This window comes from Juglans regia, chromosome 7 (genome assembly GCF_001411555.2).
Source record: "Juglans regia cultivar Chandler chromosome 7, Walnut 2.0, whole genome shotgun sequence".
NCBI classification, from domain to species: domain Eukaryota; kingdom Viridiplantae; phylum Streptophyta; class Magnoliopsida; order Fagales; family Juglandaceae; genus Juglans; species Juglans regia.
In genome coordinates, this window is record NC_049907.1 from 2,705,087 (window position 1) to 2,718,166 (window position 13,080).

General features: G+C 35.0%; 1 protein-coding gene across 1 annotated transcript; it reads left to right on the top strand.

The window, feature by feature from the left end:
* Nucleotides 1–3,099: 3,099 nt before the first annotated feature.
* Nucleotides 3,100–4,007, top strand: LOC109018277 (germin-like protein subfamily 1 member 7). Its single transcript, XM_019000438.2, has 2 exons — nt 3,100–3,293; nt 3,407–4,007. The coding sequence occupies exons 1-2, from the start codon at nt 3,155–3,157 to the stop codon at nt 3,940–3,942; spliced, it is 675 nt and encodes a 224-aa protein (XP_018855983.2). The 5' UTR covers nt 3,100–3,154; the 3' UTR covers nt 3,943–4,007.
* Nucleotides 4,008–13,080: the final 9,073 nt, after the last annotated feature.

Below are 13,080 nucleotides of genomic sequence, written 5' to 3' on the forward strand. Positions count from 1 at the left end.
TGGGACGAAACATTATCGACTGTGGCTTATATATTAAATAGAGTTAAAAGCAAAACAAAACCTTTTACACCTTAAATAAACTCAAAGTGTAGGGTTTTAAGCCACAAGTGCTTATCCCAAGGCCACTAGGAGATAAACTGAAAAGTAAAACCTGGGAATGCATGTTTATTGAGTATGTAGAAAATAAAAGTGGATAGAGATTTTATAATTCTGAAAGAGGATTTATAGAAAGTAGGGATGTCGTTTTCTTGAAAAATAAAAATCTTATTACTCCAGTTGATCAGATAGATTTATTAAATGATTTAGAAAATCAATAGATTTTCACAAGTCTGAGAATGAAAATTATGATATTATTGAGATACAGAATAATAAAAATAAAAGAAAGTCATATGAAAATCAATCTTCAGGTATTGATATTGGAGATAGTGGGAGTAAAAGAACCAGACGACCATCAATATTATTTCAAGATCATTATGCATTAAATACCAGTTTGGAAAATTTTGAAAATGACCCTGAAATTTTCTCTGAGACAATCAATAGTATCGATTCAGATAAATGGCTTGAGGCCATGAAAGATGAAATAGAATCTATAAACAAAAATAATATTTGGGAGTTAACAAATCTTCCAAAAGATAGAAAAGCTATTGGCTGTAAATGAGTTCTTAGAAGAAAATTTAAAGTTGATGTAGTTTGGAAAGATATAAAGTAAGGTTAGTAGCCAAGGGATATACTCAATAACCAGGTGTAGACTTTGTTGATACTTATTTTCCTGTGGCGAAGTTCACATTCGTAAGGATCATGTCTATTGTTGTCAGGATGAATTTGGAATTACATCAGTTAAATGTAAAGACAACTTTTCTTAATGGTGAATTAAAAAATGATATCTTTATGCTTCAACTAGAGGGATTGCAAATTAAAGGACGGGAAGAGAAAATCTACAGTTTGAAGAAGTCACTGTATGAGCTTAAACAATCTTCAAGATAGTGGTACCTGAAGTTTCACAAGCCATTTTGGAAATAAGATATGAAATGAGTCTACTAGATCATTGTGTATACATATGGAAAAATGATAATAAATTAACATTATATGTTGATGATATATTACTGGCAAGTATTTGTCGAGATATTTTGAATGAAACAAAAGAATTCTTGAAATCTAAATTTGAAATAAAAGATATGGGCGAAACCGCGTATATTCTTAGTATAAGAATTTCTAGAGATAGAAATTCAAAATTATTATATTTAGATCAAGAAAAATATCTAGAAAAATACTTAAAAGATTTGGTATGGAAAATTATAAATCCTTAAGTACACATGTTTGCAAAAGTCATGCTTTAAATAAAAATATGTGCTAAAAGATGAGGAGAAAATAAACGAAATGCTTAATGTTTCTTATGCTCAAGCTATGCAAAAGTCACTTTGAATGGGTTACTGTTTATCTTACTATTCATCAAATTATACACACTTTTAAATATAAGGAGATATATATGCGCACACATATATAAAAGGTTAATTGGCATCCTAGTATAGTAAGGTCGGCAAAGACAGAAGCGTCAAATCGGCCAGACGACAGTAATTAATTAGTTCATATTTTATTATTATTATTATTATTTTCTGTTTGTGCTATTTATTTGATTCAGTGATTGCGCTGATCTCTAGAATGGGCTTTGTTACTTTGAAATTAGTGGTACTTGTGTAAAATCCTGTATGGTGTAAGATTTTCTAATTGATAAAAAAAAGCACGTTTGCCACATTTGTCAAATTGAAGAAAAAAATAAAGTGTAATTTCGAATATTAAAATAGTCTAATGTATAAGAATAAAATTATTATTTATTTATGTTCATCTTTAAAATGTATAGTAAAATTTCATCATTTATTTAATGATGAAAAATTAGTATTTTATAAATTAAAGTTGATTTTTAGTGTATGATATAATATTATTCTCTTAAAAATGTTCAGTAAAACTTTATCTTTTATTTAATGATGAAAAATTAGTATTTTATAAATTGAAGTTAATTTTAAGTGTATGATATAATATCTATATTTTAATTATCTATTTTATGTTAGTTTAAATCAATATTTAAACTTCTACTGTTAGATTAAATTTGAAGATTAAAGATGAAGTGTTGGAATTTAAAATCCAAAAACTAATATTTTTTCCCACTTTTCCTTTCTCCCTCTCTCTCATTCCCCATGCACGATTGTGGTATTACGTCGCACATTGGCATTCACACGAACGAACCCAAAAAGAAACAGAAAAACCAAACAAACATGCGAAGAAAAAAAAAAAAACCTTTAATGTTCATCGTTACTGTTGATAAATAGTAATAAAATATGCGAAAAAATTAAAAAAAAAACAATAAAAAAAAAAAGTCTTGTTACTGTCTATTACTGTTGATGAACAATAATTAACAGTAATATAGATAGATACTTTTAAGTTATAGGAAGATATATGGAGTATATATCTATGTATGTGGACTTGGAGTATTATATATACAAAACAAATGGGACAACATATATACAAAACGACGGTATCTTTAAAGTATTATTCAAACCCACGCACGTACGTAGTCGACGATTTTACACAAAATTCTGATCCTTCGTATGATCTATATATTTAAAGAGACGGTTCACATTGCCAGAGTTTACATCTAAGAAAAGAAAAGAAATTAAATAAATCTTTCTGAATATCTGAAAGGTGGAATTAATGGGAAACTTGTTGTAATTGCATATATACATGGTGGTAGTCATCATGGGTACATGCAGGGTCTATTTGAGAGAGAGAGAGAGAGAGAGAGAGAGAGAGAGCTGGGTCAATGTAAACATGCTCTTTTGTGGAATAATGGCACCGTTCCATTATTTGAAGGGGTCCAATTTGGTTGCATTTTCAATGTATATATATGTGTGCGAGTAGCACTAATGCTTAAAAGAATGTTTCACAGGCCCATTAAATAAAATAATAATCGATAACCTCAGAATTTTAAAGGGTTGACAAGTCTTGCACGTTTATATATGGTGAACACAAGGACCAGTTCACTTAATTTCTCTCTATAAATAGGGATGTGACCATCCAACATTTCTCATTCCCTCCCAAGCAATATCATTTACACAGATCAGTACTAAATTAAACGCAGAGATAGATCATAGCCTCGGATATGATGAACTCCAAGGTTGTTCCTAAGTACGCCATTGTAACTCTAGTCCTGTTGGCTTTCGCTTGTTCCTTCGCCTCTGCCTATGACCCCAGTCCCCTGCAGGACTTTTGTGTTGCAATTGACAATCCTGCTTCTGCCGGTATGTACACATGATTACTATTGCTATATTCTTTGATTGTATTTTCTGCATAATATCATGTGTATATATATAGTCATGATGATACAAACATTTTCTTTTCTTTCTTTCTGCAGTATTTGTGAATGGAAAGTTTTGCAAGGACCCAAAGCTTGTCACTGCTGATGATTTCTTCCGCTCAGTGAACATTCCCGGAAACACCACAAATAAAGTGGGGTCGAACGTCACCGCTGTGACAGTGGAACAATTACCAGGCCTCAACACCCTAGGCATATCCTTGGCTCGCATCGACTTTGCACCACGTGGCTTAAATCCTCCCCACACCCACCCTCGCGCCACTGAGTTTCTTATAGTCATAGAAGGTACTCTTCATGTTGGCTTTGTCACATCCAATGCAGATGGCAACCGCCTCTTCACCAAAGTTCTAAACAAGGGAGACGTCTTTGTGTTCCCAATTGGTCTCATTCACTTCCAGTTGAACGTGGGAAATACCAAGGCGGTTGCCTTTGCTGGTCTGAGCAGCCAGAATCCTGGGGTCATCACCATAGCCAATGCAGTCTTTGGATCCAATCCTCCCATCAATCAAGATGTTCTCACCAAGGCCTTCCAAGTGGACAAGAATCTGGTTAACTATCTTCAGCAACAGTTCTAACTAATTGCCTAAACTAAAATCATAGATTTCATGATATATTTGCAATAAACCATGAGATGGTGTGATTAAGTTTGTCAATGTTTCCCAGCTTGTAACCTCATTGAAATTATTTTATTGAAATAAAATGGTTGCTTATAATTTACAGTCTCTTTGTTATAATCATCAACAAGTGTGATTGAACTTAATTGCATTTTGAATACATTGAGACGTCGGGAGATATATCACTTGTAAGGGGCCCCGGCCTTGCTTCCCCATCTTTCCGGCCCCAATGCAAAATATACAAAAATAAATAAATAATAACACGAATGAAAAATATATTACACATGAATTTAATGTATAGGATTCAAATGAATTTATTTCTTGAAATGTATAAAATGCCATGTCAAGGTAATTCTTAGTCAATATTAGAGGAAAGGAAAATAAAAAAGACAACAACATTTGCAAGTTTGTTTTTGGATTGTCCGAAGCAAAATTACAATATTAATTGAAGGAGTCGAATTTGTATGGTTTTTTCAATATCTGCAAGTGCTTGTAGTTGTTAAGAATGGTTCTCCCCATTAGATAAACAACTTTATTAAAAGCTGATCAAGAATCTACCGAGTCCTACCTGCTGATCCTTGCAAGGAAAGACACAGACCGATTCATGAGTAACTCCCCTACATAGTATATATCTATCAATCAATCACTTCTAAAAACACAATGACTAAAATATATACTTCATGGATATATAGTAGTACTAGTACTGTATATATAAAATGGAGATCAGATCCTATTCCAGGCGTGATCAAGAGCCACCTGGTAATGGTTCTATCCTACATGTCACGTTGATCAAGAGCGACCTGGTAATGGTAATGATTCAGATCCTAAGATATGTTTTTGCAAATTCGATCGACAACGAAGATTGTCTTGTATATTTTGTTTAGCACGATTATATATATATATATATATATATATATATATATATATATATATAATAACCAACGTTAATTCTCGTTGTAAAAAAAATTTGATGATCATGTAGGTAATATTTTTATATAAAAATAATAAGTTTTATTTTAAATTTTATCATATTATATATATATCTTTGATTATTTTTAAAAATAGAATGATATATAATAAATATATAATATTTTACACTAAGTAACTAAATAGATAGTATCTATTTCAAGTTAAATCAAAATGATCTAGCTATATAGTATTCCATGAAGAAGCTAGAAGAAGGGGCTTCGCTCATAGAGAGAGACGCGTGTACAAGAAACTTCAGGTTTTTTCAGTTTGGATGTGAATGGGTAAAACGATGGCTGCATGCAAAATGTAGAGATGAACAATAGAATCAATAATAGAAAAATATTGAGGTGATCATTAAGGCTGCAGATTAATATTATTTGAAATGCCTGTGTATGAGGACAGTACTACATGTACATGATTTAGTCTATTTAGACCAAGCACGTCCCTCACATTAATGTTAATTATCGTATTCAAGTCAATAATGATGGAAGAATATCGAGGTACTGAGAAAGGCTCATTCATTTTTTTTTTTTATATGAAATCTAGAAATTCATAAATAAAAAGAGTTTACAGACATTTATCAAGCCAAATAGCCTGAGAAATAAAGTCCGGATAACATTCATTCCACATGGAGATGTCCTCCAGGTTCCAAGCATAACGAGCAAGAAGATGAGCAACCCAATTACCTTCTCGATAGACATGTTGAAACTTGCATTCAACAAACACTCTTAGCAACTTTCGTATTTCACTCAATAATGGATCCAACCTTGCATCAGAAGGAAATTCATTATTGAGTACTTGGATAACCATCAAGCAATCTGATTCCACAATCAAACTGTGAATTCCCATACTAGCACAGAGCTGTAAGGCACGAAAAATAGCCAGAGATTCAACAGCTTCAGCATTAATCACTTCCAATTCTACCTTGCTTGCTGCCAACAACACCTTGCCTTCTTCATCTCTGAGCACCACCCCCACCCCAGCCTTATGAAGATCACCAAAAACAGCACCATCCACATTAAGTTTCAACCAACCCGGAGGTGGGGGCTTCCGGTCATAGTACTCTCGAACTTTCCTCCTGGGCAATTGTTTTAGATCAGTATAAGATTGCATCACAGACAGTGCATGACCAATAACATGTTGTACCGCAGTACATTTATGATCATGAACCATTTGATTTCTTCTCCACCAAACTCCCCAGGCGATAGCAAAGAAAGTAGCTAGCTCTTCCTCCTGTCCCTGATTTAAAATTGCCAAGGCTACTTACTGCATTGGTAAGTTACCTTCTAGCTGTTGAATGAGAGGAAAATAAGAAAGCCAGCTTGAATAAATATTAGGACAGTATAATAAAGCATGAGAAATGTCCTCGGTTTGTTGATTGCAAAAGCAGCAGGATCCTTCAATATTGACATGCTTTTTAAGAAGATTCTATTGGGAAGGAAGAATCTCCTTGCATGCCGTCCAAGCAAAGACCTTTATCTTATTAGGAACTCTCATTTTCCACAAAGCCTTCCACAAAGATTGTTGTTGTCTGTCGTTAGAGCACTCCCTTCTGCCACCCTGAGATTGTAACATAAAAAAACATGTAGCAGCTTTTCACACTGAAATTTCCACTCCTTTCATGGGACCAAATCCTCTTATCATGTTGCTCATTTGGATAGATCATTACTTTCAAAATATCTGTAACCAAACTTGGATTGAAGAGAGCTCAAAGTTGAACTAAATCCCAACCTCGCGAAACTAGATCAATTAACCTATCAACAAAAGCTTCTCTATACTCATCCGAAATTAAAATAGCTTCTTTCATCAAAGACTAATGGCCTGGAATCCAAGGATCCCTCCAAAGCTTAGTTAGTCTACCATCTCCTATCCTCCATGACCACCCTTGACTCATCAACATCTTTGCCTCCCAAATGCCTCGCCAGGTAAAAGAAGGTCTCTTACCTAATCTAGCATCTAAGAACATTCCTTGAGGGAAGTATTTAGCCTTGAATACCTTATGGATCAAAGAATCTGTCTCCTGCATAAATCCTCCATTCTTATTTAGTACATGAGCTTATAAAAAAATATTATATATCAAGGTGATCAGAAAGGCATGCAGCAAATCAATATTTTAAAGGCATATTTGGACGAACATTTAGACCAAGCTTATCAAAACTCACATTATTATCGTATTCACTTGTTAATTAATTTTTAATCACAAAAAATGGGTATATATCTACTCTATTATAATAAATGACTATCTAACTGTGAATAGTAACTTTTGTTATTTTTTTGTTAATTTTTCTTGTTTTTTTCCGTTAAGTCTGTTAAATCCTGTTTCACCAAAAGGCGCTTAAAATCCTTGATTATTTGACGTGTAGCTCCCTTGTAAAATTTAATGAAGAATCTTGTTTTACCAAAAGGTCCTTAAGACCATTGATCATTTGACGTATAGCTCTCTTGTAAAATTTAATGAAAGATTATATTTTACCAAAAGGCCATTAATTAATAGCCTCGCGGCGCATAAGAATTGACGTCTCTTTTTCATGTCCTTTTTGTCCTTTTTCGAGAGATATATCACTTGTAAGGGGCCCTGGCCTTGCTTCCTCATCTTTCCGGCCCCAATGCAAAATATACAAAAATAAATAAATAATAACACGAATGAAAAATATATTACACATGAATTTAATGTATAGGATTCAAATGAATTTATTTCTTGAAATGTATAAAATGCCATGTCACGGTAATTCTTAGTCAATATTAGAGGAAAGGAAAATAAAAAAGACAACAACATTTGCGAGTTTGTTTTTGGATTGTCCAAAGCAAAATTACAATATTAATTGAAGGAGTCAAATTTGTTTGGTATTTTCAATATCTGCAAATACTTGTAGTTGTTAAGAATGGTTCTCCCCATTATATAAACAAATTTATTAAAAGCTGATCAAGAATCTACCAAGTCTTACCTACTGATCCTTGAAAGGAAAGATAGAGACCGATTCATGAGTAACTCCCCTGCATAAATAGCTAGGCATGCACCCATGCATTATTCTTCACCAGCCCCTCACCCAAAGCAAGAATATACGTACATAATACTGATAGCCTCAAAGATGATGAAAGTGTTCCCAAGTATCTTGTAATTGTGGGCCTGTTGGCTTTGGCTGTCTGATCTGCCTCTGCCTAGCTATGATCCTAGTCCTCTTAGAGACTTTTGTATCGCAATCAAGTACGGTTCCAGTGCTGATCGTTAGTACACTTAGTTCTCTCTGTGTTGGAAATAGTTTGAATTAGCATCTGGATTGTGTTACTTTTGGCACCACATGTTTAATTTGTAACACCCCGGTCCTCGGAGAGGTCGGAGAGTTACTACCTGTCATCTAAGATCATCTTTCACAATATAAAAGGATATTCCGAAAGACTCCATAAACACAACCTCTTTTAATTTCAAAAGAACTCCATAAATATAAATACTTCTATTACCACCAAAAATACATGAAACTCCTTCTTCACGGTCATCAAAATAATAATCTAACAAATAGATCAACTCCTTAAGGCTTTAATAAAAGTGTCAACATCTCATTAACTAAATCAGTAAGACAAATTAATCTTCTAAATAGTAGTCTCCAAAAATTCAGCACTACTTGCATGCCCCCTCCACATAACAATCTTATTGGTTGCCCGCTTTCAGTCTTGATCCTCAGCTGAAATACTCAAATCATCTGAAAAATATTGTGGAGATAAGGGGGTGAGTTATCAACAATTCAGTAAGCAGAGAACATATACTAGTATGTAAACATGAACATTTATCAAAATTTGGATAGCTGAACAAAATATTTTCTTTCAGAATGTGGAATCAGAATACTTGTTTTTAAAATGCAAAATCAAAACATGTTACCAAAAGTATAAGAGTGAAACTCTGAGAAAACATTCGTATTCAAAATTGTCTTTGGCAGAGCATAACTGAACATCTTCATCTTATTTTATCAAATCATAACAGAGACCATGTTTAACCCCCATGGTAAGATTATGCATTCTACAGAAAGCCAAGCAGAACATAAATCACCATAAATATCAAAGCGATTGCACTCAGAACAGAAATCCACTATTATATCATGTGACAGGGCCATAGGTCACTATTATATTCCGTGATAGGGCTAGAGGTCACTATTATATCCCATGACAGGGCTAGAGGTCACTATTATATCATGTGACAGGGTCAGATGCCACTATTATCTCTTATGACAGGGCTACATATCAGAACAAAACAGAATCAAAATCACATCAAAATCAGAGTCAGAGTCAAAACAGAATCAGAACATCATGCCAAAAGTTTTTCAGATGCCAAATCATTCCGAAACATAGTACTGAACAAATTCAGATCACTTCACATTTTCCAAAACAAATTCAGAATATCTTCCCGTCATATGCAAAAATTATCAATTTCCATATTGGCTCATATTTTCTCAGTTCAATAACAAAATATCAAAAATAAGATCATGTCTTGTAACGACCCGATCCAATATTATTAGGGATAAGTTATTGATAATTTTATTGGGTCTAAATTAGACTAATGGGCTAAGTGGGAATTGGCCCGAATATTTATAAGATAGGTTGTATTATTTTTAGAGGTTGAGTCGAGGCCTATAATTCACTCAAAAAGCCCAAAAACTCGTACTCCCTAAAACGAGTCCCACACCTGTTTCCTTTAAACCGTGAAAACCAACTTAGTTTATAATCAGTTTCTCTACCCCACACATATCCACTCCCATGCACATGCATGTCTCTTTTCCTCTAGGTTTCCTCTTGATTCTCAATCACTATATATATATTTATATATTATGCTTATCCCTTCTGCATGGAAAGAAAACATCAAGCTGCAAAGCTCCCTTGAAGCCTTCCCCTCCATGTACGATGCTCCCCGTCCAGAGCACCTTGTGCCGACTTGCATGCCTAGAACCACCGTAGGAGGACCCATACACGTAAAACCCGATACCCCCACAACCTATTGCTCCGCAAACCACCATCACTCAAGCTCCCCTGCAGCGACTCCACACTACCCAGACTTGCGTGAGCCTAGCCGTTGAAAAATCACCAACGAGATACTCTGTTTTACTGCACCTAATCAGAGGAAGTATTCTTCCCCACCGTGAGCCACAAGCTAGCCACCCACGTCGCCAGCTCCTCCACGCCATTACCACCTGCACAAAGATCACTGTCGAACCACCTCCCGGCCACCGTAGAAAGCGCCGACTAGTCTACGACCGTCGCCCCTCCTCTCTCTCTCTCGGTTGCTTTTCAGTGTGACAGAACTTTCTCTGTCTCCCTCTCTTAGTGTCGCACCATCGTGCTCAGAGGAGCCTCCTGTTACGCCGACCAGTCTACGACCGTCGCCCCTCCTCTCTCTCTCTCGGTTGCTTTTCGGCGTGACAGAACTCTCTCTCTCCCTCTCTTAGTGTTGCACCACCATGCTCAGAGGAGCCTCCTGTTGCGCCGCCAGAGCCACCGTGCCATGCAGCCCCTCTTGGTGAGCCTCTGCCTCGTACGTCTCCCTCCCACTCCCCTGAGCCTCTATTGCTCTTTATGTTCTAAGTTTTGTTTTCTTTTAGATTTTAGTTTCTGCTGGTGTTAAATGAGATTACCTTTATGCCCTTTTAATCTATTATCTTGGAGGATAGTTATAAATTACATTTATAATTGTGCACTTAAGTATATGTTAGTTATGGAGACTATTACGTCACTTTATTTTAAGTTGAGTTTAATTTTAGTTGCTCTTTATGTTTTAAGTTGTGTTTTCTTTTAGATTTTAGTTGCTGCTGGTGTTAAATGAGATTACCTTTATGCCCTTTTAATCTAGTATCTTGAAGGATTGTTATAAATTACATTTATAATTTTGCACTTAAGTATATGCTAATTATGGAGACTATTACGTCATTTTGTTTGAAGTTGAATTGAGCTTAATATATTAAGTTGAGTTTAATTTTATTAAATAAATATATTTGTCATAGACTCATTTTTATAAGAAAATGCTTAAAAAATTTGAAATGTATTTTAAAGTATACTATTGAGCTTATTATTTTAGTTAATATTCTCCTCTTTCTATTTAGTTTCCACATGATCAAATCACACAAACAACTTCATCATCCAATCCAACCGACCCCCTTACTCCTCAAACTCAATTCGGCACAACTAACCATTTCACAATAAATATGAGTTAGCGTAAACATACATTTAAATTGCAAAAGTTTTTTGGAAAAAATACTTACAAAGATGAAAGGAAACTCTGGAAGATCGAAAGTGATGCCAAAACTGGTCTAGCAGCGGTTTCTAAGCAATGGCCATGGGTCACAAGAACCCAACTTTTGAATGAGGAAAAACGAAGACTTGGAATGGCTAGGGGAGGGCATAGGGGTGTTGGTGTAACTACTGGTGGTGGTGGTTAGCCGTGGGTGGCGGTGGTTGAAGGCCAAAACACCCAAATAAAAAATGGGGATGGAGGAGCTTCAAGGGTGGTAGGTCGGAGCTAAGGAAGAGTAGGTTAGGTAGCTGGAGGGCCGATGGTGGTGTGGTGAAAAGATGGTGGCCAAAAGGTGGCGCTTGAACACAAAGACTGTGCGGCTTGAAGCCGTGCATGGAGGCTAACGGTGATGCGAGAGAGGCTGAGACTAGAAGGGGAGGGTTGCCAGCCGATGGGGAAGAAGATGGGAGGGGCGGTGTCACTCACGAACAGTGCATGGCAGCGCACTGGGCAGATGAAGAAATGGACGGTGAGAAGGGAGAGGGGAGGGGGTTGTTGTGTGCAGGAGGAGAAAGAAGCAGAGGAAAAAAGAGAAAAATGAAAGAAGGAAAAAAGGAAAAAATAAAAGAGAAAAAAAAAAAGGAAAAAAAAAATTGAAGGAAATAAATGAGATCCAATCCTCATAACTTAGGTCACAAAATCGATCCAACAAAAAGAATTTCAAAATAGTAGGTTGAATAAAATAATTTAAATGCTGTAACTGAATAAAATAAAATAGTAAAAAATAATTTAAATGTTGTAACTGAATAAAATAAAATAGTAAATCCAACAAAGAAATAATTTAAAATAAAGAGCAAATTAAATAATAAACAATAATTAATAACAAGAAAGACACATTGAAATAGATTTCACAACTTAAAATATCATAAAATAATATAACAAAACTCATATTATTTTAAAACAAGAGGACTAATAACAAAATAAATGAAATAATTATTTAATTAAAGTACACGTAAATATGGGGTATCACATAATCTCTAGCAATATTATGGGCAGTGTAAACCTGTTGTGTGAAATACCGAAGCCTTTGCCTTTGTCAGTCTCAGCTGCGAGAATCCTGGGGTCATCACTGTAGCTAACCCAATCTTTGGATCTAATCCTCCTATCAATGCCTAAAATAATGTAGGTTATGTTAATGTAGGTTTTTTTTAGTTTATTTATTCCTAAAATAAAACATGAATTGATGAGGCATAAATCCTAAAATGAGAGATTATATTAAAATAGGTTATGGCCCAAAAACTCTTATGGTGGGATAGGCTTTACTAGATTTGTTTTTTTTTTTTTTGGATGATATGAATGTAACACTTTTATTCATGAACAACCACAATTACATCAAAGTTTCAGACCAAATTACTAAGTCGACTAGATGTATGGCATACTTTGCCAAAGTGTGTGCTGCTTCATTAGCCATCCATCCCTTGCATTGAATAGAACAGTTCGTGAACATCTTCATCATATTCTTCACCTCACAAACCAGGTTACCCCATGCTAATCTTGGTTCACATGCCTTAATCAATTCATTGACTATAAGTAATGAATCACTTTCAATAATCAGTTCATCAATACCCATGGGAATGCAGATTTGTAGCCCTCTGAATATAGCCAGTAGCTCAATTTCCATCGTGTCATTCACTCCATTTTCCTTCATACTTGCAGCCATAATCACTTCAAAGGAACTATTCCTTAAGATAACACCCCCACCTGCATGATTTAGAGTTGCAAAAATAGCCTCATCTACATTTACCTTCAATGCATTTTGAGAAGGAGCCTGCCAACAGCAACTTGAAAGTTTTCTGGTTTGTTTCTGAACTCTAGCTTCCTTGTGATCCTTAGCCAAACTCAAAGCATGCTCAATT

Coding starts and splice junctions, on each gene's coding strand:
- LOC109018277 (XM_019000438.2), top strand. CDS start 3,155: ATGATGAACTCCAAGGTTGTTCCTAAGTACGCCATTGTAACTCTAGTC. Junction 3,294..3,406: donor TGACAATCCTGCTTCTGCCG/GTATGTACACAT, acceptor TTCTTTCTGCAG/TATTTGTGAATGGAAAGTTT.